The sequence below is a fragment of the Cygnus olor genome, chromosome Z (assembly GCF_009769625.2).
Source record: "Cygnus olor isolate bCygOlo1 chromosome Z, bCygOlo1.pri.v2, whole genome shotgun sequence".
NCBI lineage: Eukaryota > Metazoa > Chordata > Aves > Anseriformes > Anatidae > Cygnus > Cygnus olor.
The window spans coordinates 69,563,050-69,589,258 of NC_049198.1; the positions used below are offsets into that span (position 1 = coordinate 69,563,050).

The 26,209-nt window shown below is 38.4% G+C and overlaps 1 protein-coding gene across 30 annotated transcripts in view; it reads left to right on the forward strand.

Moving 5' to 3' along the window:
- The window catches only part of ELAVL2 (ELAV like RNA binding protein 2), a 93,915-nt gene extending 80,236 nt beyond the window's left edge, over positions 1 to 13,679 (forward strand). For 23 of the 30 annotated variants that reach the window (XM_040541201.1, XM_040541221.1, XM_040541199.1 and 20 more), the window contains 5 exons: positions 3,983 to 4,136; positions 6,727 to 6,952; positions 7,723 to 7,794; positions 10,484 to 10,522; positions 10,983 to 13,679. In XM_040541201.1, coding sequence (XP_040397135.1) covers positions 3,983 to 4,136; positions 6,727 to 6,952; positions 7,723 to 7,794; positions 10,484 to 10,522; positions 10,983 to 11,313 — 822 coding nt within the window. In that variant the 3' untranslated portion in view covers positions 11,314 to 13,679. The remainder of the gene's footprint in view (positions 1 to 3,982; positions 4,137 to 6,726; positions 6,953 to 7,722; positions 7,795 to 10,483; positions 10,523 to 10,982) is intronic. The other 7 variants (XM_040541218.1, XM_040541217.1, XM_040541213.1 and 4 more) reach the window with 3 other exon arrangements.
- The last annotated feature ends 12,530 nt before the right edge of the window (positions 13,680 to 26,209 follow it).

Here is a 26,209-nt window from a genome sequence, read left to right on the forward strand (position 1 = left end):
CTGAGTCTAGGTAGTCTGGTTTGAGTCTGGGAAAACAGCAGCACCCCCAAAGTATGTCGGGGGGGGGGGTTCAGTAGGTCTTTCAGTATCTTCTATTCATACTTCTTTTGTCCTGTCTGAAAGCAGCTTATAAGGCTTATGTTCCACAACCTCTGTTCTGCAAGCTTAAAAGCATGCATGCTTAGAAAACTGATTGGTGATTGCACAGCTTTCTTATTAAATGTAAAGATAAGTCACTTTTACTTCTTCCTCTAGCTGATGCTCGCTCCCAGGAGTTCCAGCTTCTCCCCAGAGTGCTTGAACAAATACATACAGAAAGGAAAATCTGGCAGCTTCATCCAGACTAGATAGAACAGTTTTTGGCATATCTCAATTGCAGAGAGAATGAAGAACTGGCAGATAAAACCATTCCAGTGATCCATGCAGCTATGCATTGTTTTTTCATCTAGTTTATTTAAAACTAGAACCTGTCCTTCCCTACTTCCATTGGCATCAAGTTCTGTATTGTTAACAGTTCATTGTGTTCAGCTACCAAACAGACTTTGTTGCGATATACTCCTATTATGTGATAATAGTGCTAAATTTTGGGGGGTATAAGGGTTGATTTTGAAAACAGACATGAACTCAGGTGGTCAGAACTACTTGTTTTTGTAAAGTAGGGATTTTATTGTGGCTAGGCCTGTCCCCTGTCTGTCTCATTCTCTGGCCTTGGGTCTCCTTAAGGTATTCCTGCCAAGTGTGGTGTGGAGCTTTTTCTTAAAGAAGCTCATAGCCAGCATCAGCAATCCTTCATTCCTTAGTTGTTGTTTTTCTGCCTCTTGAGTAGCCAGCATGCTGTGTTCCCTCCATCTGACTGCAGCAAAGCTTCATTCTATCAGTTTTCCTGCCTCCAGCTTACCTCACTGACTGTGTACCAGGAAATATCATAAGCATATACTTCTGCATATAGAAAAGTAGGAAAAACTCAAGATCAAGATTTCTTAAAATACAGCTGTATGCAGTGTGAAGGTTGGATATACAGAGTAAAAAGAAGAATTCAGCGTTAAACACAATTACTGAGCAAGTATTGGACTTTGGCTGCACAGCCATATGGTAGCAGATTTACCACTTCAAGAAGAATTTTTTTACCAAATTTCTGTGTTTAAACACTTCAGCACAGAACTGACAATTGGTCATCTCACCCAGCTGTCAGAAAATCTGCCATACAGCTGGTAGCTGAAGTCTGATTCCTATTCTATTTCCCTGAATTGCAATACCTTGCTTTCCTCTCATCTTCATCTTAGTAGTTCCACTCATTGTACTCAACTTTTCAACTACTCATCAGAAGAAAGTGTGTGGTTGATTATGCAAAAACAGCACAAGGAAATAACAGTAGGATGTCTCCATTTCTTTTCACAAAAGAACTAATGTTGCTGATGAGACTTGAACTGGATTATTGAATCTGCTCTAGCAAGCTTTAGCAAATCAGTTGTTTGCCTTTCTGGAAGGGCCTGTTAAACTTCTCATTGGCCTTATGAAAAACGTTTCTGTCACACAGGAATGTGGTTCACACAGTAATGTGGTTACTGTTTTCTTAATATTTGTCTGATCTCTCATATCCAAGTTAAGAGATTCCATCATTGCTGTAATTTACAGGGAAGTGCTGCATGCTATACAGATAAAGAGCTTGTATGATGCATAATCAACTTTTATTACAATTGTGATAATTAGAGGCTTATGGCAGATTACAAGCACTTTTGTCTTGAATACTTCTGTTTATCTGACTCTACATAGTAGTTCATATTATGTTCCAGGAATAATTCTATATTGACTTGTAGTAGAATATTCACCACTTAAGTTTTTAGACGGCAAAAATTGAGTCAAAATTAGAAACTTTAATCTATCAGTTCCTAGCTAGTCTAGAAAAGAAACTATTACTTTTTCTTTACAGTGTACCTGAAAATAAAAAGAGATTTTTGAAGAAGAAAACTTACTAGAAAATAACCCTTGTCAGTGTGTATCACTGGATGGTAGAGGAGCTCTGTGTGATGTGGGAAGCAGAGACAAAGATTTGTCCAAAGTGACGCAGCAGCAGCTTGCTATGACCAGATGTCAGGAATCTTTTTACAGTATTTGGTGGGGTGTTTTTTGTTTAACACTTTGCATCAGGGACACTGAATCTCTTTTTGCTAAAGAAGTGTCCATGACTTGCTATCTGACATCTCGATGGTGGTAATTTTTATCAGCTCTTCTGTGGACGGTTCCCTGGTACATGCTTCTAAGAATAGTTACTTTAAAAAATTAAAAACAAAAGAGGTGACAGCATGTAGAGGAAAGAGGACTGAGCACTCTTCAGTTGAGTGGACTCAGGTCCAGTGGAGAATAAATCCTCCTAGAGTGAAGGGGAGTTGAAAAAAATTGGGGAAACAGAAAATTACTGTTCCTGCTTTGTGAAACTGGTCAGTGACAGCTTTTATTATAATTAAACTTGCACACTCAAAATAAATACATAAAGCAAATGAGGAGAAAGGACTGTGGTTATTCCTAGTTGCCTGTGTTGACACAAGTGTTTAGTTCTTATGTGTCTCTTGTTAAAAGGCAAGGTGCTGCTGTTCACAGGGTCCTGTCTTGAACGTCTTATGTTGGACAGCTATGAGTTTCCTAGGTGAGCCCCATTCAGCCAGCTTACCTTGCACAAAGCCTCTGTGTAGAAGGTTGGATGATAAAAGCAATGTTCAGAGTACTGCCTGTTTAGTCACTGAGACACTCTATCTCAGTTGCTGCTTGTTTTACTTCCACGGGCGTCTTATAGTTCACTGATATGTACTGAACTGAGACGGGAAGGATTTGAAAACAAATGCCAAAGCATTAGGCAGAAGATAGGTTTACAGAGTTAAGTTCTAGCTGACTAGAAGCAGCTGATCCTATGCTGTAGAGGGGGAAGAGGTTAAATCTGACTACTCCTCGAGTCTCAAATCTGACTTCTCCTTGAGTCTCCTTTGACTGTACTTTCATACTATGAAAACACCAAATAAAGTACTTTGGCCTATCCTGTTCCACAAGCATGAACATCCAATTACAGTCTTTCCTGTAACAAAGATAAGTCTTGTACAGACTTCAGTGAAGGGTACTGAACTCTTCAACTCTGTGGCATGCATTTAAGGATTGAAGAATCTAATGGATGATCTTATAAAGTACTTGACTGGCACTTTGAGGCAGCCAGTAAAAATTCCAGTCCAAAAGGACCTGGGAGCCCCACTGGTACTTGGCATGACCTCTCTGTTGCTAAAGTTGGTGATCTGCTGAACAGTCCAAGCACATAGAATCACAGAATATCCTGAGTTGGAAGGGACCCGCACAAGGATCGCTGAGTCCAACTCCTGGCTCCACACAGCCAAATTAAACCATGTGTCTGAGAGTTGTAGCTCTGCGCCCAAGCCTTCTGCCACACATTCTTAGGGCTATAAATGAAGTAGTGGAGTTTATCTTGTTCCTGTGAGTGACCCTGTCATTTGATAGTGAGCCCAATACATTTACAGTGGGCACAGTTAGCACTTAAATACCTTCAAACCTCTAAAAGTGCTTTGGACTGTCTTTATGACCTAGGTATCAAAGCAAAATCTACATAGTGTTTTATTTTTTTGTTCTAATGATAATTAAAAGGAAAACCTTTTGTTAGATCTTAAATCTTTCTCTAATCTTAAAATAACTGAAAAAGAACACTTCTCCACCAAGACTTGTATATACCTAGCTTTTCTACCTTATTTATAAATAGTGTTTTAAGTTATGATTTATATCTGAGTTCATGTAGTCAACTTCTGCGTGATCAGTGTTGTATTCCTTTGGTAGTGTTACAGCAGTCATCACCAAAAACCACTTAACTCTCACTGAAAGGTAACTTTTGGCTGACCTTAACAAGTCACACTGTCCTGAGATACCAAAGTATTCTATTTCAAGTGTTTTAGAAGTGTTCCAATTTCTAGCTGCTTTATGTTCTTTCTAGGTTTCCTATGCGCGACCAAGTTCAGCTTCTATCAGAGATGCAAATTTGTATGTCAGTGGACTTCCCAAAACAATGACCCAGAAGGAACTGGAGCAGCTCTTTTCCCAATATGGACGCATTATTACTTCACGTATTCTAGTTGACCAAGTCACTGGTAAGTATGCAGTTTTGTGCCCGTGCTCTTGTTCTTGGACTGGGAGTTTGAAAAATATACTGCCTTTTAGTACAATAGTCGTGTCTCTAGAATGTATGAAAGGTGTACGTGGGCCAGAAAATGCAATTTTCTGCTAGAATTGTTCATAAATATTCATGGACAAAAATAGATTGGAGTGAACTGAGCCACCTTGAGTCACTTCCACCCTGAAGGTGCAGGTTTGAAGCCTGTTTCATGGCTTGTAATAAACTTACAGCTGCTATAATCTTCCTTTCCAAGCTGCTGTGTCAAAATAGTCCCCATGCTCTTTAAGAAATGCTATTAAGCACTTCTAAAAAAAAAAAAAGTCAGAAATGCACAGCTGGTTCTCTGCTAGGATTACAAAAGACCTGGACTAGTAATTGCTGTTAAGACTGTTTTCAAGGTTGCCTCATTAACTTTAGGTACACTGAAGAACATGAACTTTGAGTTCCTCAGAAGCAGATGAATTCTGTCCTTAGCAGTGCCTTAAAGAATCATAGAACCGTTCAGGTTGGAAAAGACCTTAAAGATCATCAAATCCAACCAGCAACCTAATGCTACCGCGTCCACCACTAAATAATGTCCCCTAAGCTCTGCATACATGTCTCCTAAATACTTCCAGGGATGATGACTCTACGATTTCCCAGGGCAGCCTGTTTCCATGCCTAACCAGAAGTAAGATCTAGTAGGTTAGTTCATTTTTCCAGTATGTTTGGAAGTAGTAAATGGGTGTCAATGACACTCTGGGGTTGCTCTTCAGACTGAAGACGTGTTTTTGCTGTGCATTCATCCTGGCTCAAATGGCTGATGTTGAGGACCTTTAACTCTTTGCCTCACCTGCTTCCAGCGGGTTTGTTCCAAAAATAAGCAATCAAATGAAACGCCTAGGATATCACGTAATCAATACGAGTGCACTAAGCAGAATACAAAGGAGGAAGGCTCTCAGAATTTGCATCTCAAAAAAAAAAAAACTTGCTGGGGCAATTCTTTAACTCAAAATTGTTTTCTGAATGATTAAGTTAGTAACTAAGTTAGTTTAGGTATCTTTTTGTAGTTGGACCTTTTTAAAGTTGTCATCGTGGTTGACAAACAGCTTTCAGCCATAGGAAGTTTTCAAATGACCTTATTTTGAATGCGTTATATCGTCTGACACTTTTCTGAACTGTAGTTGACTGCACATGCACTTCTTTGCAATTGTGTTTTAACGGAAATCTCAGTATTGACACATTGGTGTGTAAAAGTTAAATGCCAAATAGTGGTGACTTGCAGAAGGAGCAGATCTGTTGGACAAATTTCCAGTCTTCGTTTGACAAATATTTACAGTATGCTTTTGATATTAATGCACAGAAAGGGTGGGATTTTACATGGTCCAAATAAGTAAATTTAAACTTATAAAAGGGTGTACCAAAGTTCTGAGCACTCATAAATCCTAATATGAGCACGGTAGTTCTTTGGCATAGATTGTTGTTCAGGTTTAAGCTTTTCTCCCAGTCGCTAAGAAGGTGGAAGAAAGACTCAAAAGGATATGAATAATAAGGTTGTGACAAAAACTGAAAGATGAAAAATGCAAAGTTGAGGCTGTGACACTTGTCTCTAAAGCTTTCTTACACTTGTTCATTGTCATTTTGATTTAAATTGTCATTGTTTATGAACAGAGTATATTTCTTGTCGTTAATGTCTCTCTAAAGTGAGGATAAGTTTTTCACTTTCCTGATTATGAAGGGAAATGTTAGAGGCCTCTAAATGGATTCAGGAATGTTATAACAAGGCATACAACTAAGTAGTGTTAGCCATAGAAGCTTTACTGGTAATTGGTGCAAGTATTAACACCTCAGTATGTTCATATTCAAGCCACAGTGTGAGGCTTCAAGTTGTAATGTTCCTAAGACCTTCCATAAATGCTTGATGATCTCCTTGAATGTTGTCTTTGACTTGTCTATATGCAGGAAGAATCTATGACCCAAAAAAAAGTTTCCTTCAGAAACATCCTGTACAAAAGTATATGGTGAAAAACTGAAACTGAGTCTTCACTTACAGAAATAAACATGCCCTATTAAAACCGGGCTGTAACCCACATTACTGCAGCCTAAAACCCACATAGGTCTTAGTGGTTTAGCATATATGCTCCAAAGTGAACTTTAGCGGATGCTGCAGCAGAGCATATATATTCCTTGCTGCTAGGTAGAAGACTAAGCCATTTACAAAACCTCTGTGAATATAGATACTGCAGAGTAGCATTAACTAAACAGAGGTTACAGTGCAGGTTGTTCTGGGTTCACCTCCTCCATCCATCCAAAATCAGTTTTGGGATATCCCTTTGGCTCCTGATGTTTAAGTTGCCATGTAATTGTTTTTCTCTGAACCTTCCAAGCTCTTTCTAACCAGGGTATCTTATGTAACTTCAAAAAATAAATTAAAACCCCCAAAACTTAGAGAAGTCTTCTGGCAGCAAAAGATCAGTTCTAGTAAACTCACAATTTAGCACTTGTAGCAGCTGGTGAAAGAATCAAATATTGAAGTCAAATGTATCATAACCTCTGAAATTATATGCTTCCTTCAACCTATGCAGGGGTGTCAAGGGGTGTGGGATTTATCCGGTTTGACAAGCGAATTGAAGCAGAAGAAGCTATCAAAGGCTTGAATGGCCAGAAACCTCCAGGTGCCACCGAGCCCATCACTGTAAAGTTTGCTAACAATCCAAGCCAAAAAAATAACCAGGCCATCCTTTCTCAGCTGTACCATTCTCCAAATAGAAGGTATCCGGCACCACTAGCTCAGCAGGCTCAACGTTTTAGGTAAGTCAAATTCTTGTATGTAACTGAGGTGCTGGAAGCCACATATTTCCATGGGCCTGTCTGTTTGTTTCCCGGCACTTTTTCCCTTTGCTTCTCTGCTCTATGAAGGAAACCCATGAAAACATTAAATTTCTGTAGCTATGTTCCGAGAACACAGCTAAAAGTAAAAATGCATTCCAACCTATTGGTAGCTGAAAAGCAACTAAAAGGCACCTAATAAACTTGCTTAAATCAAGATGACTTTTTATTCTAGACAGTCACTAAAAGAAAAATCACTTTTTAAGGTTATCTTTGTTTTTTTGGTTTTATTGATTAACATGAAAGTTGATTCAGCTAATGTTGACCAAGGCAATTAAATTTATCCCTTAGCAATATGTCATGCTACAGCAGTCCTCTTCTTCATCCTCTGGTGTTTCTTCCCCATTCTGGCTTTCAGGTTTTGTCCTAGTTTAAATCATGCATACTACTTACCTTATTCCCAGCTTCTGTAATGACTGTTACTCAAAGATTTTTTGCATGTGTATATTTGTGAATGTATGTTCTCCTCATGCTGAAACTACAGACATGCAGTTCCCTGTTCCTACAGTTCCAGTATCGAAAAGAACAGTTGGTGAGAACAGAGTGAAACAAATACTGTATTATTTATATTCACGAGTGACCCTTTTATTTTTTTCTGCTATTCTGATAGTTTTTTCCCAACGTCTACCCCTGGTTTATGTGATTAGAATTTGCTAAGTATTACTCAAACGCTTGCTCTTTTATTTTTCAAGAACCAAATCAGCTTGCAGTTTAAGAGAATGCACCACGCTTCAGAAGCTCTGCTTTGGCCTCCCTTCTTTTAGGTAAAATGTTCAGAGTTCATAGACAGCATTTCTGGCAGAATTTGTGAATTCTTTCCTTCAGCTTTTCAGCCTTACATACTGCAAGTGTCCAACAGGTGTGAAGGTCAGCACTAAAGAAGGCTTTCTGCCCTCAAGGAAGGGATACCCAATTTTATTCAGTATTCAATGAATTTTTTTAATGCATCTTAGGGAATAAAAGGGTTAGTTGAAACAGTCTGATATATATTGAACAAAAGTAGGCTTGTCCTTGCTCCATACGCAGAGCACACAAGCAAAAGTTAGACTTCCAGGATGGACTGTGGTGCGTTATATGAAATAAGATCATGAGGGAGCTGTTGTACAGCCTCTGTTACAACATCTGACATTCTGGCAAGCCTGGCCTGCTAACTCCACGAGTTCTTCGGAGTGCACTTGTTCCCAGACACAAAGCTGTGTTCAGTATTACTGATACCAGCTTGGATAGCATCTGTATTGAAATGATACTCTGGGTATACCTGTTATGACTTGTAAAACTTCTCCAAATGTTTTTCCTGTGGATAGGACCTAAAGTTCTTTGCAGTTTTGTAATTTCTGTATAATACCCATGTCCTGCAACACGAGACATTGAAGCTTTATTTTTTATTGCAATTTTTCTTTATTAGAAAGTGCATTTTTATGAATGCCAGTTTAAATTTCACTGGAAAGTTCTTGGTGAGATATGAAGTGTAAAGTGGTACCTGAAAGCCATAAAGAGATGTTGTGATCTGTTCAAATTAAAAGTATAATGGTAACAAAGTATCAGGTCTGCAGTGAATAGGTGGGTGAGTAAAATCCTTCTCACTTGAGTGGATGTGGAAGGAAGGAAAGGCTGAGTTGACTGACTGGTCAAAAGGGTAAACTGGTGTAGCAGACATCTGAAGGTTTTTTTTGAAAGACCATCAGGCTTCTGTTCTTTAGAAGACAGCTATGCCAAGTTTTATGTTTTCATAACTGTAAGTGGAAATCTGCCTTTATTTTAGGGCTTTGCTTAGGTGGTGTTGTTGCAGTATTTCAGCTCAGTTGCTGACTGTCCAGCTCAGATTGTAGGGATGCTTTAGGTCTTTAATGTCTTCAACATGTCAAAAAATAAAATAAAATAAAAATCCCAACTGTTGAAATTTCAGATGTTAACGAGATTGATTACTCTCCATGGTTGCCCTGTGTCAGTTAACAGTTGGTAGAGGCCTGAAAACACACAGGTAGCATAAACCTAATAACGAAGAACAATACGATCACCCTAATGATTTTTTTCTTACTAATGAAAATCTTGAACTGGACTTCCAAAAGCAGCTGTCTATAACTGTTCCTATATCTGTAGATTATGTAACTTGAAGCATCCTTAAAAATTAATTGCCCAGTGAACACCTCTGTCCTTCTGAATCTTTTAAGTTAGCCAGGTAAATGATGAAAACTCACGTGTTGACCCCAATATTATATGAAGTCCTTAGCCTGTTCTACAGCAAAGACCTGTATTTGGTGGTGTTTCTGGAATTCTTCACCTCCCTCTCACACTCCAGATCATCAGTTAGAGTAGAGCTCTGTAATCTAATCCACACTAAGTCTATTGATAGTAGGCAGGCATTTTTTCATTTCTTCCTTTCTGCTCTTTAAGGTGTTCAGTGGCTTGCTGTTTTGTTAAAATCCTTCTCACTGCAAAGTCAAAATTCTGTGTAGTTTATGACCTTTACTTAGCTGCAAGCAAGACCAAATCTTTTTTTTGTGCCCAAGTGCTGTTACACTATTAGAGCAGTTAAATTTGGATTCTATATACTAGTAATGGCTATTAAATCCTATAGCTCATTACTGGAGAAAAATGACAAGCAAGTATGAATCTGTAAGGTAGCTGTAAGCTAAAAACTGAATCCTTTAAATCTTTATTCCCTGAGCTCGTATTTTGTGGAATCCTGAAGATAACCTTTAGGCATGAAACTTCCTCTCTGTATGTCCCAGCTTTACTAGGAAGACACTAGAGCTGCTTTAGGGTAGAAATTTTCTTGGAGAAGCACTTCCAACTTACTACTGAAGTTGCTTAATAGGATTGGTAGGCGTTGCATATTTGTAGGTATCGGTTAAATAACTCCAAGGGCATTTAGAGGTGGCACTGCATAATACAGATCAGCCTGGGAGAAAGTGAAGGAAGAAATACATGGAGAAAAATTATAACAAAATAAATGTATCAATATTCTAAAAACAGTTTCTTTCAGAAAAGAGTAGGAAAATGTAGGGGAAAAAATTGCTCTTACTGCAATATCTGTTTTAATATTTGTTTCTGCTCAAAAACTGTGTTGGTCTGGGTGTTCGTGTCAGCATAGTGTGAGAAGTCTCAGTAAAGTCTTTGTCAAACAAGTTTATAATTTCAAAGATTCCACTGAAGTGGTCACTGACTACAACTTGATGCTGACAGTATTGTTTGACTTAGTGCACCACTACCACAAGTTTATCCTTTCTGAAATTAACTACTTGTGATTGTGGGTACTATGCAGGAACAACTGTTTAGTATTATATTAGCTGTATCATGTGTAACAAGGTCTTCCAGCTTTTGTAGTTGAGGTACTCAAGCTTTGCATGAGGTTCTCTAGAATACACTTAGGGGGCTGGTGGAAACCAAGTTTTCTTAAGATTAAAGGCTAGAAAAGTCTGAAGACTGAACACTTTGCTAAATGTTTTGCAGGTTGGACAATCTGCTCAACATGGCTTATGGAGTAAAGAGGTAAAGAACCATTCAGTTCACAATAACCAAACTAAGAGAAAATATTTTGGCTACTATTACATTTTCAGTAAGACAGTTTCGCATGTTCAGACTTCAGCTGAAGTTGCTCATTCAGTGCATCGTGCGTGAAAGACAAACTTAGTAGCAGTTTCATGGAATTCCCATTTCAAACGACTTAATCCTCACTGGCTTTGTAGCATGCTTTTCTTACGTTCTTCTGTTGCTTATTTCATTTCAGTCAGACTTAACTCTGTTCCCACAATTGTGCGTAGTACTACATACAGAATTTCCGCAGCTGAAAAAAACAACAAACTTTGCAATATTACCTTATTAGTCTGGCTGAAATGTCCATGCCCACTGTCAAAAGCCCTCTATCTTTTTCTCTGTTTGAAACTTCTTTGTTGGGATTCTCTGAACAGCTACTTTATGTTTGTTTCTTTTGTTTTCCACCATTATTCAGTAGGTTTCCTCCCATGACCATTGATGGAATGACCAGTTTGGCTGGAATTAATATCCCTGGACACGCAGGAACTGGATGGTGCATTTTTGTGTACAATTTGGCCCCTGATGCTGATGAGAGTATCCTCTGGCAAATGTTTGGACCCTTTGGAGCAGTAACCAATGTGAAGGTCATTCGTGACTTTAACACAAACAAGTGCAAAGGGTTTGGATTTGTGACTATGACAAACTATGATGAGGCAGCTATGGCAATAGCCAGCCTGAATGGATACCGCCTTGGGGACAGAGTATTGCAGGTCTCCTTTAAAACAAACAAAACGCACAAAGCCTAACAAGTTATTCTCAGTGCATTAATATATGAAATCTATACAACAAAGGCAATTTACAAGAAGCTTTATGCATTAGTAAATGCCTTTGTTGTATGCCAGTGTGGAAATGGGGATAAAATGACTACTTAGCATCCTAAGAATATGTGAGATTTTTTATTGCTAATATTTGAATTAGAACTTCTTAAATACCTTTTGTGTTTGAATATTGACAAGAGGTACAGGGTTTTTACCTGTCACAATGCATTCTATTGCCTTCTTTGAAGAAGGTGGACCTTTTAAAATGTTTCAGCTAAGGGAAGAAGTTTTTTCGTTACATGACTGCCTTTAACCTATGAGTAAATATTGAGGCTTTGTGTTATACTACTTAAGTTTGTTTTTATTTCTTGATCTGCCTTGTGTTTAGTTTACATTTTAATGCATTGCTATTCTGTTGTTCAAGAAAAGTATTTGAAGTTTACACTTTATTTATAAAGTTATAAGCAGTATTTATTTTATAATTATCATTTGGGTTGGGGAAGGGGAACACGTTATAAAAGCTTATTGTAAGAATACTGGAGAACTTTTCGTAAAGCAGTACCTTGCCAAAGAGATAAGAGCCTCTTTGATGTGGGTTTAAAAAAAAAAGCATCTATTTTTATAAAAAAATAAAAAAAAATTTGGAGAAACTTTTTACTGGTCCTGGAACAAATATTTTGACTTGAATACTTTGAGAAATCTCTTCATAAGACACCTAGTGAGCTTTTAAAACTTACCAGGAAATTTGCAGTTGTTGGGGGAAAATTTAGAAAGATTTATGATGTAGAAATACTTTTGAGACCTTTCTATTAAGAAGTAGAGTTGATGGGATGCACTGTTGATTTCATTTTTGTAATCATCAGTGGAGTCTTTGATCATCCTGGTTATTAAGTGATAGATGGCTCACATTAATTTGTGATTTTGAAACAAAAGAAAATTTAAAAAAGCTATATAAGAGCAAGCAGGAAACTTAAAAATACTGAGACGGGGGAAAAAAATCTGTTCTTCCTAAAGAATTCCCTTCAGATAGAGCTCATGGTGTTTAGTGATGTACTTGCTATTGTTTGATGAATTGTTTTGTCTTAAGAAAAAGACATTGTGCATGGTTTGCACAGCAGAAGTGGCCTGAGTTGGGTATATTTGGAGGTATTTTGAAAGTTATGTTCAAGGCTAACACCTGAGCTTTGTGTAATGTAAATAAGACCTTGAGTTATGAACCTTTCAGCTAATTTTGGTTTTACTTTATTTTTTAACTTACATGCCAAGTGATGGTCAACTTTGAATGTTTTTGTATGAGTTTTTTCTTTGTAAATGGCATTAACATTGTTACTTGAGGTCTGCTTATTCATTTTTGTTGTCCTGAGGACTTGAATTTACAGTGCATCAGATCTGTTGCTATTTTTGTCTGTAGATAGTCTAGCTTCAGCTGTTTATGGTGATGCTACATTTTGGTTTATAAATATGTTTGTGGTAAAAACGAGTATAATCATAGGTTTTGAACAAATTTCCTTACATTTTTCATACAAAACCCATGAATACCTGTATGCTACTGAAATTTAACTTTGTATAATGCTTAAATCACTATTTGGGGACATAGAAAAAGTCTTTACCGTGTATTGAAGAAATTTAAGAAAAATACAGAATATTTTCTGATTAGCATCTAGCTTATAATTGAATTTTTGGAAAAAAAGCTGAGGGTTTTCATGCCTTCACCAGGATGCACTGACAACTATATAGTTACATCCTGCTTTTTGTATAAACTGAGATGCTCATATGCTTCCCCTTAGAAAAAGCAATGTTCTATGCATAAACATAGTTGTACACTATCTTTGCAGTTGCTTTTGGTTCTTATTCTTTTAAATTGTAGTTATAAATTTTTCAGTATAGTACAGTACATATACTGTGAAGCGCGTGCTAAAGTGAATAAGCGAGTTTTCATGCTGACCCACTCAATGCTATTCAGAAATGAATTGGCTTCCTGAGCACTTCCTCATTCTTAGGTGCATTTAGATTGTTAAAGCTCCTCTGTATTAAAAATTGTATATACTATAGAAAACACACACTTTCCAATGTGGGGGAAAACAGCTACGTGCTTCTTTTCCTTATACTACTGTAGCAAACAACAGCATTGATGAGAAGGCATGTAAATTGGGCTTCACTTTACAGTGTTTATCAGAGCACTTAGTAAAATGTAAGGTTGGTATTTATTTGAAGTTGTATAGTATGACTTAATTCACATCTGTTGGAATAGAAAATATATTCTGTTGAGTATTTAAGAGGTTGTACATGTTTTATTTTGTGTTTGGATCCTTTGTACTTTTTCATGTTCAGTACATCAATAAACAAAATTGAAGGGAAAACAGTGTCATGAGCAGGTTTTCTTTACTGTGTTGTCTGCTTTAATGAGTAAACAATCTTGAGGGGAGGAGGGGAAAGTTTCTACAAAGCTCGTTTTAGCTTAGGACACTAATTACCAACAAGTAGGTAGGACAGTGGAGCCATGCACTAGTTCTGTTAGAGTTGGTGTCAAATCTTTTCAGTTTGGTTTTGTATGAACCACTCAATACTTAGGCTGGTATAATAAATGAGGATCATTAAACACATTCAGTAAAAATGAATTTGCTGTCTGTTCAGCCACCTGCTCTTCAGCATAGCTAAGTTAATGCCCTGTTGTGTTAAGAAAAAATACAGAGGAGGGAGAATAATTTATTCTTTATTGCAATATCCTCTTGCTGTTTTACTGTATTTTTGGGTTTCATTATTTGACAGCATTACTAGTGGATATCCAGTTAACCTTGTTCTTCACCCTTCTCAGCACTTGAAGAATGCTTAAACTTGCCATAAATTCTTTTGCCCTTTTAAAGTACACATGCTCCAAAATTTGTAGGCTTTCTCAATTGAATGAGAATGAATTTTCACCATAGAAGGATCATATGCAATATGGCATACATTTTTAACTGTTTTCTTTCACCCTGTTTTTTACATTTTTTAATGTGAGATTTTTCGATTCATAACCATATAATACGTGGCATGGAGCATCTCCCATCAATATGGCATATTGGTGTCAAACTTTCTTGGAAGACTAAGGCCCAAGTCTGAACTCAAAATGTCTGTTAGTCATAACCTGTGTTAACAATTGGACTTTTTATATTCACATATAGAAATAGTGTGTGCTGATGGCTTTTTATACAGTTGTATTCTTTGGCTAGACTACTGAAAAAGATAAAAAATTACAGGGGTTGAAAGCAAATGAGGAGCTGTATTTGGAGTTCATATTCCAGCAGGGATATCTGTGTATTCAGCTTGCACTCTTTCATGGAAGAGTAGTTCTAGTTCTCAACTTAAACCAGTTTAAGACAGTATCCATGGTTGAATTGTAATATGGAAATACAGACAATGTGTTTATATAACTGCCTTCAGTTTAAAATCAAAACTGCTTATACTTCTGAGGGTTAGCTGTAAATGAACAGGCAGTCAATGAGCAACACTGAAAATTATAAAATGCAGTTGCCTGGAAGAATGCTAAGTGCTGGAAAATACAATTTTGATTGTATGTTAGGTGGACCTTGGGGTAGTTGTCAGAGCTCATTGTCCTGGTTTCAGTTAGGACAGAGTTAATCTTCCTCCTAGTAGCTGGTAGGGTGCTATGTTTTGGATTAGGATGAGAAGAGCACTGATAACATGCTGATGTTTTAATTGTTGCAGAGCAGTGCTTACACCAAGCCAAGGACTTTTCAGCTTCTCGCTCTGTCCTGCCAGCGGGCAGGCTGGGGGTGCAGCAGGAGCTGGATGGGGACAGACCCAGGACAGCTGACCCAAACTGGCCAAAGGGGTATTCCATACCATCTGATGTCATGCTAAACAATATATAGGGGTGGGTGGCCGGCTGCTCGGGAATAGGCTGGCCAACTGTCAGCGGGTGGTGAGCAATTACATGGTGCATCACTTGTTTTGTACACATTAGTAGTAGTAGTACTATTATTTATTATTATTATTTTCCCTGTCTTAATAAAGTGTCTTTATTTCAACTCACAGGCTTCACTTTCCTGTTTCTCTCCCCCATCCCAGAGAGGGAGGGGGGAGGGTGAGCAAATGGCTGTGTGGTGCTTAGCTGCCAACTGGGTTAAACCACAGCACTCATGAATGAAGGAACCTGATGGGAAGTGCAGTGGGGGCACTTTTCTCACTGTATAAATCTTATAGCAAAGCTAAGGAATAAAATCAAATCCTTTCACGGGGATATAGTGGTAGAGGAATAGTTCTTTTTCAAGTGTTGTATTTATCTGCTATAAGAGTTCCAGGAACATCTGTAAACCTTTGGGGACTAACAGCGGCAGATGAGCCAAGCTGGAAACATGACCCTAGCAGGGGGTCAACTGTAACCACAAGACATGAATGTTAATAGGGAGACTTGTTTCTGCACTAACAGGAAACTAGAGTTTCTTTAGGCTACAACCTTTGAGCTTTTCCAAACTCTCCAGTCAAATTCCTTTCACAAAGCCTAATAAAATAGGGCTAATAGGGCTACTGAGATGGTGAAGGGTCTGGAGGGGAAGATGTATGAGGAGTGGCTGAGGTCACTTGGCTTGTTCAGCCTCCTCTTTTCCAGGCTGAGGGGAGACCTCACAGCTTCCTCACAAGTGGGGGTGGAGGGGCAGGTGCTGATCTATTCTCTTTAGTGACCTGTGATAGGATCCAAGGGAATGGTGTCAAGCTGTGACAGGGAAGGTTCAGGCTGGATATCAGGAAGAGGCTCTTCACTGAGAGGGTGGTCGCACACTGGAACAGGCTCCCCAGGGTTGTAGTCACGGCACCAAGCCTGTCGGAGTTTAAGATGTGTTTGGACTGTGCTCAGTCGTATGGTCTGAACTTTTGGGGAGACCTGTGTGGTGCCAGGAGCCGGACTCAATGATCCTTATGGGTTCCTTCCAACTCAGGATATTCGATGATTCTATACCTTTGCACATGCTCAAGGCTTGTGTGGCCTCCTCTGTAAGAGATGCTTGCAATGAAATCAGCTGTGGCTGGTAAACTCACGTGCATCTAGAAGAGCCTTCCTACACTGAGAGAGCATTTTCACACTGTAAAGAGGAAAGGTACTTTTTTAAAATGGACCATTTGCATAGTTCATGGTGTATACTTGTTGTATAACTACCCAGTTATCATCAAGTATTAGTAGGTCTAGGATACTCTAGGAGTACTGCAGGCAGCACTGGGCAGGCCTAACTTGTTGAAGTTTGTATTTCACTGCATTGTCACTTGAAACATGCTGCCTGTACTTAATTGTGTAGAAATGGTGACTTAAACTAGAATTAAAAAAAAACCAACACTATTTGGTAACTTCCTCACAAAATGTCTGTAGCTTTTTGTAATGAGTAGAGAATGTTTCAGGTTTTTTAGTACACCAGCTTGAAAACTGAAGACATTCTGATATGTTCTCTCATGGTTAAAATAGCTGGGAATTGGGATATTGAGAATTCCTGTCAGCATTTTTGATCCAACTGTGCTTCCTTCTTTTATGTTGGGCTCGTTCTGCCCGGCTGTGGCATTTGGGATTTGAAATTTCAGTGTGTGGATCTTAAAAGCAAGAAGAATGATCCTATTTTTACACTGAAACTTTACTAATTAAAATTTGCTGTAGATCGCACCTGTCTAAAAAACCACTATGATGACTAATGCTTTGGGCCAGCAGGTATTAGAACATCAAAGGTCAGCTGAGCAAAGCAGCTTGAAACAAAGCTGGGGGTGGTTTGGAGCCTTTTGGTGGGAGGAGGTGGATCGGGTACACTGTGATAAAACTAAAAAGAGTCTGCTCTCGGGGGAAGAGCAGACTGAATCTGAAAAACTTGTCTTTTGTTGCCCACACATACTAAAAAAATAATAATAATAAATGGAGCAAGCAATGTAAACTAGGTACCTTCAAAGCAGCTTGAGTAATTTCAGTGGTTTAAGAGGCTGCCTAACTTTATGCTATCAAGCCTGGTATGTTGTTGTATCATCTTGTAGGTTCTGTTTTTGACAGATGTTCTGAGACATCAGTGGGAACATGGAAAATTTAAAGTTTGTTCTTGTAAGGCCATTCTTTAAAAACCAAGAAGTGCTGCAGAAAGTTAATACACCAATACACCACATCTGAATTTTTATTTTTAAGTACTAAGTCACGAGTTGTGTGCATACATGAGTTTAACGTGTTTATTGTGCCCCTGTAAGGAAAGTTGATGGAAGTGCTCCCAGAATAGATTATAAACAATGCATATTTTACAAAAACATCAGAAAAACCGCATTTCAATTTGAAGCAACCTTTCTCATTAAGTTATCCTCAATTAGATAGTAGGCCCTTACAGTACATGTGTTCATGTTGCTTTGAGCGCAAAGATGATCCGAGTTTCAAGTATTTGCTTGAATGCTCTGATAAGAGCTGCTGCAGGTCACCCAGCTGCTGATTCAACAGAGCTATTTGCCAATACTTTTGAAAGACACAGTTTACAAATAAAACTAAATAGCCCTGAAAATTAGTCTGCTTCTTGATGTCCAACTGTGTGAAAAGTTTGGTACTAATTTTTTGAAATGCAACATTCCCTAGCAGCCTGTTTTGTAATGAAGGGGATACATCAAGGTGCAATCTCTTCTCCCACTACTATCAGTGCTTTGTGCCATGATAAAATTTATAACAGGCAAAAGGGTAGTGGCAGACTGTTTATTTTTCTATTCTTGATTATTGTTGGCAGAACTATGAACAATCCAGAACAGTACAGCTATATACTCCAAGCTGCCTGTCTTCAATGTAGAATAGTTGGTGTCTTCTGAGAAGCTGACTCCAGAGACTTTCACATTCAGTTTCTTTCACGAACTGGTATGTTGCATATTCATTGCAAACAGCTGCTGTATCCATTTTTATTGCTAGAGATTGATATGCTAGATCTGAATTTTGATCTACTGTTTTTGAGAATAACAATAGAGAGATGAATACTCACACATGAAATAGTAGTTCAAAAGTAACTAATGCTTGCAATAAATACTGATGGTGGGCGTTTGTATAGGCAAAATATTAACTAAAGTGAGTTTAGGCTTCCTCAGATTCACATTTGTTGTGCTAACACTCAATAGCTACAAGCCAGATTACAATATCTTGAAGCTCTGGGACTGTCCCAGCTGATGCACTTGCAATACATGTGTTATCAGATACTGTGTTAACTGTCTTAATTGTAATCATTTCTTTGATTACAAATAAACTGAAATACATCTCTATTCTGTTATCTTTCTGACATGGCATGTTCTTTGCCCTGTTGTTTCTCCTGGGTCTTGTGATTACTTGTGTTCAATTTATCTCACTTTTAAGGTCTCTCCTTACTCATATGTGCTTCATAGCAAACTAACAATTAAAGATTGGATAGAGACTGAAAGCAGAAGTGTTAACCTACCTCCTTGAGCTGTCATTAATTAACCCATTCATTGTAAATGCAAGCAATTCAACTAAATTTCTTCAAGTAACAGAGGAAAAGCTTAAGAACAAGAACTTAGACTTCGTTTTACAGACTTCAGTGAAGACCAAAAAAGGCCAACTTAATCTTTAGTTTCATTAGGTTCCCCAGACAATTTACATAAACTGATCCATAGCTGAGTAACAACCTACTTTCAAGTGAGAACTCGTTCATGGGCGCTAGTGGTTACTCTCCTGATTGAACTCTCCTGATTGAAAAATCTTCCATCTTCTAGACGGCTTAACAATATTCCTTAACAATGGTTATATACCCTGAAGCTGGTACATTAGCAATTTATTTGGCAGTTCCTCAGAACAATTGACAGAAGTGGAAGGTTGAACCCATGACAGGTTATATCTTGACTGAAAAATAAAGAGAACCAAGTCATTGAAACATGTTGTTTGAAGCTCATCAATACTTCTCTTGTTTAAAGGATTCTTTTTAGTTCTTTGGCTCTTTCTTGCTCTCTAGGAAAATGAGTATTTCAGTTGCTGCTACCAAGGTAGCTTCTCCAGAAGAGCAGAAGCAGAGCGAGAAGATACGAAAAATCTAGAAGCAAGGGCAGCAGAAGCCTGAAACATTTTCAAATGCAGTAATACTGAATTTCAGTAGTGTGCTTCTTTGCTCTTCATGTTTTGCAAAGATTTAAAAAAAAAAACAACAAACAAACTGGAATTGAATTACTAATTAAAGTTGCTAAAATTATAAAACTAAAACTTTTTAAAAACTTTAAAAACTAATTTCTAAAATTTCTAATCCTAGTGAAAAAGTGAACTTCCTCTTTGGTTTACTGAATTGCCACCTGTGAAGTGTAGTATATTTCTTGGGGACTTCACCTGGTCATGGTAAATCTCTGGAGTTCTTCCATGTTAAGCAACTGTTCAGAATAAAATGCCTTAGCTATTATTCAGAAAACGAAATGAAGAGTTATGAGAAAGCATTGACCAAATTTCCTTCCTCATGAATGTAAAGTAATTATCAGATGTATTGAAATAATTTTATGTTCTCTTTTACAGACAGATATTTTTTCTTAGCAACAGCATCTGTAGATGAGAATTTCTATCTGACAGTGATGGAATTCGTCCTTACCTATCACTTAAAGGCAAGTTTCAATTTCTTGAAAAAAGTTGGTGTTTCTATGACCATGTAAGTTCCTGATGATGCTACCTTAAAGCCTTTCTCCTCTTCTCTTTCAGGACTGGCAGGTACTCTCTTCCATTGATGAAGATCCATTCTGTAAAATATTCCAGGATGGAATATTTTCCTTCTACTTCAGGGTACTAAGGCTGAGATCATCTAAAAGCATTGTCAAGTTCTTAGTCTTCTATTGTTACTGATCTTTCCATGGTATGGCAGTATTATGACAGACGTCACAAAATACTTCTCAAATTTTGATTTTTAGCTTTCCATAAATATCCTGTTTAGAAAACAACTCTGTAATCTGGAAAGTCTACTGTGTCAAGTATCCCGTCAGTAGTAGAGGTTGGCTTTGAATAGATGTGTCAACTTGCAAATTCAAAGCTATTTGGCAGAATCCCACAATAATCATGGTAACGGGTGCCGGCAGGTTTTTGAACTGGAAGCTCATTTGGGGTTTTACATGATTCTGTGAAGAACAGTCTCGTCCAAGTGTCCATGCATTGGCGGCAAGCAGTGTCAGGCTCTGGGAGAGAGCCTATTCCTATTGTAACCTGGTTTTACATATCCACCGAGACAGGTGTCAAATTGAGTTTGAGATTTTTATATTCAGAAAGTTGTTTTGAACTTAAGTGTTTTTCCAGGAATGCATGTACCATACAGTGGAAATCACCAGAGTGCCAGTAACAAATTGGATGAAGTGAGCAGCTCTAAGCTTGTTTTTAGGAATACAGGAGCCTATTTAACTGGAAGAGATGCACTTCAGGTTCTTAAACAGTTCAGCATGGCTGTGGAGGAGAGGAGGTGGAGTCTGAAGGCATCCAATGTGAATCTTCCATCAGACTTGTTGATGGTACTCTTTTCTACAAATGAGCCTACATGTATACCAGAGCTTAGGCACAATAGCTACATTTCTCTTTAACGTCTTGGTACTGTCATCTCCACCATGAGTAACTCCTGGCTGCCCCAGAAATATCATCTGGGATCTACCTGGTTTAATTCTCACAGTCAGTTCTGGTTCAGGCTCCTTTGTCTATCAATTAGCAGATGTATCATCTTCGCTTGAAATGATACTTCACTTGGACATTTGTAAAGATTTTGTTTCTCATTATGCTCCTTTAAATGTCTTCAAGTATTGGCAAATCTTATGGATTCTGAACTGTTCTAATTCTAGTCAGCTGCTCACCAACTGAACTCTTTCGACCCTTATAAGACCTTTAAACCAGTAAACCTTCCCCATTGTTTTGGAGAAGGTGTTTTTGGTTTTTTTTTAGATCTCAGCCTTAGCTGGCCATGTATTGTCACTTCCAGCTTCAGCCTGATACCTTGTACATAATGCTTGATGGAAGGAACATTGCTTCATATTCTAATTTATTAATATTAATGTATCGGTATTTCCACTATGATGGTTTTTAGGCTCCGAAGAAAAGAGGGGAGCGGAAGGATAAGTGTCATAAGTGTTGTTTTATTTTGAAGGATGGTATGTTTTCTGTCCTTTTGGCTACTAACATGAGCTTGCAAGCTAAGCCATTTTCACCGAAGCTGTGCACTTTCCTAGTGTGTGGACTGAAATGCAGCATTCGGTGTGAGTCTTAATGGCTTTTTGTCCTAAAATTACAACAGACCCCTACTGCATGCGTTAAGATGATCATAAATTCCCACTACTGTACGTTAATCTGTGGAAGAAATCAGGTGCTCTGGAACTGCAATGATTTCATTAGATAAGGAAAATAAAAATATCTCCCCAGACATGGGGGAATAATTGGTTGCAAGGGTATAGGAGGGAATAAGAGTTACCTTGATGTGTAAATATTAACTTGTCTTTTTCTTTTTTTTTAGGCTGCATGTTCTTTTTCAGTTTCTGAAAAATATAAGGGTGTAGTTGACAAGATGCATCTATTCAAGGTGCTGGTAGAGAGAAAACTCAAAGAAGCTCCTACCACTTTATTGACTAATGAGGGTGGAAAGACACTTTCTTGAACAATTGGAAGCTCATCTGGATTTCCTTGCTGGAGGAGGTCTTTACAGGTAAGAAAAGATTGTGTTATTTGTGACTTTAGCATAATCCTTCATCCCTATGAATTCAAGCACAATCTTCATACTACTACAGAGCTGAAAGAGATTTGGGAAGAGTAGGACCAGGAACCCAAGTGGTTTTAAGTATCAAACATAGCACTGAATCTTTTGCATGTTTAGCTTTCAGAGGCAGAGCTGTCTCACAATGTAGACGTATCCACCATTACATTTTTGCATGTGTGAGACAGCATTTACATTCCCATATAAGCGTGGCATTTTCATGCCATTTTTCCACTACAGTATTTCTGGCATATGCACTCTTGGAAATAACGTAGTGATTTTTTAACAAGAGTAGGTTCCAGACATGCTAAATTGTTCACAGCTGTAACAGCTCCCTGAAAGCACACATCAGGAAATGATAAACTGTCTTGCAGTGTGAAAGACATACAAGAATAGCTACATGGGGAGAGTAAAATGGGTCGTGTCTTTTTTTGTGTGTACTAGAGTTAGGGTATAGTGTTGGTTTGGGTGTATCCTGAGCCAGGTCTGGCATGCCTGATAATGGAACATTGTCATCCCTTTTATCTTCCTGTCCTGGGAGCTGAAGGAGGGGTGAGACAAGGCGTGACCTCAGATGTAGCATAGGAGCAAGGCCGTTCTGATTTTCTGGAGTTTGCTTGGTCTCTTCTGCACCAGAACTGCAAGTACAGTGTCAATCTGTACATGCAGATTGACATGGTGTTGGAGGACACCATGTTTCCTGGTATAGCTCATCACTGTCCACAGTGCTATTGCAGTTGCAGTTTGCTATCCAGTGCATACCTTGACAATGAGGCAGGCTTAGCCTTAAATGTTTATGAACAGCTACTCCTTCAGAAATCTGTTAAAGGTTTGATAAATATTAATACAGCTTACTGAGATAGTGTACTTTTTTTTTACTAGCCTTTGGCTTAAAACTTCAGAAATTCACCATGAAAAGTAGAAAATTATGCCATAATGATGAATTCAAAAGAGGCTCAGAATTGCTTTATTTCTTCTAGAATAAACAAACCTAATAATCATTATTTTTCGCCATGATCTTGTTAACCTTTTTTATCTATAGCTATTTATACTTCTCTCTGCATTTCAAATTGAGATTGTAAACACATTAAAATTTTTGTAAGCTGCTAGGGATTTCTTTTTTTCCTGAAAATCATCCATGTTCAGTTTTGGGCCCTTCACTACAAAAAGGACATTGAGGCCCTGGAGCATGCCCAGAGAAGGGCTACGAAGCTGGTGAAGGGCCTGGAACACAGGTCCTGTGAGGAGCGGCTGAAGGAACTGGGATTGTTTAGTCTGGAGAAGAGGAGGCTCAGGGGAGACCTTATTGCTCTCTACAGCTGCCTGAAAGGAAGGTGTGGGGAGCTGGGGGTCGGCCTCTTCTCGCAGGTAACTAGTGATAGGACTAGAGAGAATGGACTCAAGTTGCTCCAGGGGAAGTTCAGGTTGGAAATGAGGAGAAATTTCTTCTCAGAAGGAGCAGTCAGGCATTGCAATAGATTGCCCAGGGAGGTGGCGGAGTCACCGTCCCTGGGGGTGTTCAAGGAAAGGTCGGACGTGGTACTTAAGGACATGGTTTAGTGGGTGACATTGGTGGTAGGGGGATGGTTGGACCAGATGATCTTGGAGGCCTCTTCCAACCTTAACGATTCAATGAAAATGCTTTCTTTCCCAAAGACCCTTGATAAACGGGAGTTGTTTAGTATGACATATTTGGAAATTCTAATAATTCACTGTCCTTTGGTAGGAACAGTTATCAATTCTTCCATTACTTGGTTTAGAGATAAATGCATTCATTTTTTTCCATCATGGTAAGGGGAAAAAACGTTTTGACCCTGTCTGCTGCAGGAAAATAGACTGCCCAAAAACCAAACCACCATTTAGTTTGAGCTCTGTTATGTAAATTCCACTGTTAATGATTTCTTTATTGTGCATTGTCACTGTGGAGAGGAAAATCACACTTCACACTGATTTCCACTGTACCACTGGCAGGTAAATCTATATGCAGCTTTATTGGAATTGCGAGATCAAAGACAAAATGAGCCTTCCTGTTCTATGCTGTCAAAACAGTGGTTTTGTGCATAGCAAGAGATACTACATGATCTACAAGTAACCAGCTGAGACAATCAGATGCTGAATTCTATACTCTGGGAACACTGCTTGCAAATACTCTACACAAAATCAACAGGAAGGAGAAAAAATGTGAAGAAAATGGAATTTGTCCACATATATGCTGTTCCAGATCTGGTCTTTCCAAGATTCACTGGAAAATAGAGCTACTGCATGCAACAGAGGCATGTTTGTAAAAGCAACTTTAAGGCCTACTCAAAAGGGGAAACAGTGCTTGAAAATGAATTAGTTCTCCATTTTTATGGAAAACTTTGTTTTCAGAAAGCCATCTGTCTCCTGTTCCTGATCAAGTCCAAAAAAACTTCCATGCTTCAGAGAGGTCAGCTGTGATAATTCACATAATGTCACAGCTTGGAACTCTTCCCCAGTGGCATCCCATGGTCATGAACATGTGTCAAGTGTTCCTGCATGTGAGAGTGGATTGATGCTGCTGCTTTTTTTACAGGGGGGATCATCAAGCCGTTGCACATGTGCAGAACAGAAATGATCCCCTGACCTTCATGTCTATTAATGACTGGAGGATCTCATTACAACCATTATCTTTAGTACCTTTGACATACCATGACTGTGGCTAGGCCTTGGCATTTTATCATTGATGCAGCTATAACTTCTGCTGGTTTGAAAGGCTGCTTTGAAACAGTTCTTAAGTAAAAAGTGCCTGACTCAAGTTGAACTCAAGCAGTACCATAGTAAATATACGTCAAAGGGAAAATGCTTTTGAAGAATTTGTTTCAGTTGGTAAGAATAAATCATAATTAAAAAGCTTTAAATGTTAGAACTAACTCTCAGAAGTAGCATGAAAAAATGTAGAAATGTTACCTTATGCTATCTTCAAATACTTTGTTCAGACTGAATGATGATCTGACTACATTGACTCCATCTTTGCCTCACCACTAGGCTAGATCACCATATTCACTTAGATGGAAATGCACAGTAATATGTGATTTGTGTCTTGCACAATTGTGTGCTATTCTTTATGGCTTTTGCTGCTAGAACTGCAGGGAACATCTTTGCTAGTACCTTTGGACTGCTGTACCACTTGCTTGATTCTAGATCCTCCTGTTCCGAAATGCCTCATCAGTGACTCTTGCTATGCACAAATCTACACTGAAGAATCGCTAAAGAAACTGAATTCATCTGGGATGAGGCACACCATGATGTCCTGGAAAATGTGCTACAAGCTCAGAGTAGAACAATTCCTAAGAAGGTTGTTATGAACAGACCTCTATAGGAAATGAGAGAATGCAAAGTTTAATCACGTTTAGGAAATACTGTAAAATATTTCTACAAACAGGTGGTGTTCTGCAAGAGTTAATAGGCTTAGGTAAGCAATGGTCCCTGAAACAGGAAAAACAACACTACTTTCTGTACTGAACAGTGACAAGAAAGGTAACTGTCAAAGATTTCCTGAAATGTTTTCTAGACCATGCTACATTTTTTGCTACACTGTAAAATCAGGTAGAGGACCAGCAACTTACAGAAGGAGTTTTACCTTTGAGAAAACTTTACACAAGATGTAGGACAAACAGCAGCTGCCTAAAAATGCCTTAATATTTCACTGGCAGAGAGTCTTCCTCCTGTTGTGATTGTTTATTCTTTTTGTTGCTGGGAGTAATTAGCTAGAGCAGTCACTTGCAGCTGTTAGATACTCTGAGCTCCAGCAGAGATCATCAAGGCTTTGTGTGTGTTTAGGTTCAGCATGGAATCCAGTCAGGGTCTGGAGTCATTTACATCAGGGAATGCTCCTGGCAGTCAGCGGGTCCACAAAGAGAAATGAGATAAGCTTGGTGCATTCATAGCTCTGCTTATTTCACTGTGCAGCTACGTGACTTTGCTCAGAGGACAGCTCTGCTCTGGACCAGGTTTGATTATAACAGCAAGGCACTTGGCTGATTGCTCCGTAACAGGTCACTATTTTCTATCACTTGTATGCTTTTAATTTTCAGCTAAGCAACTGGGGTGCTATTGTGTAATCCAACTTGGCATGGGTATTAAAAAAAAAAAAAAAAAAAAGAAAAAAAAGAGATTGACCTGTGTGAATTTTGAAGGTTTTATTGTGTGCACATCTGGAGGATGTATGG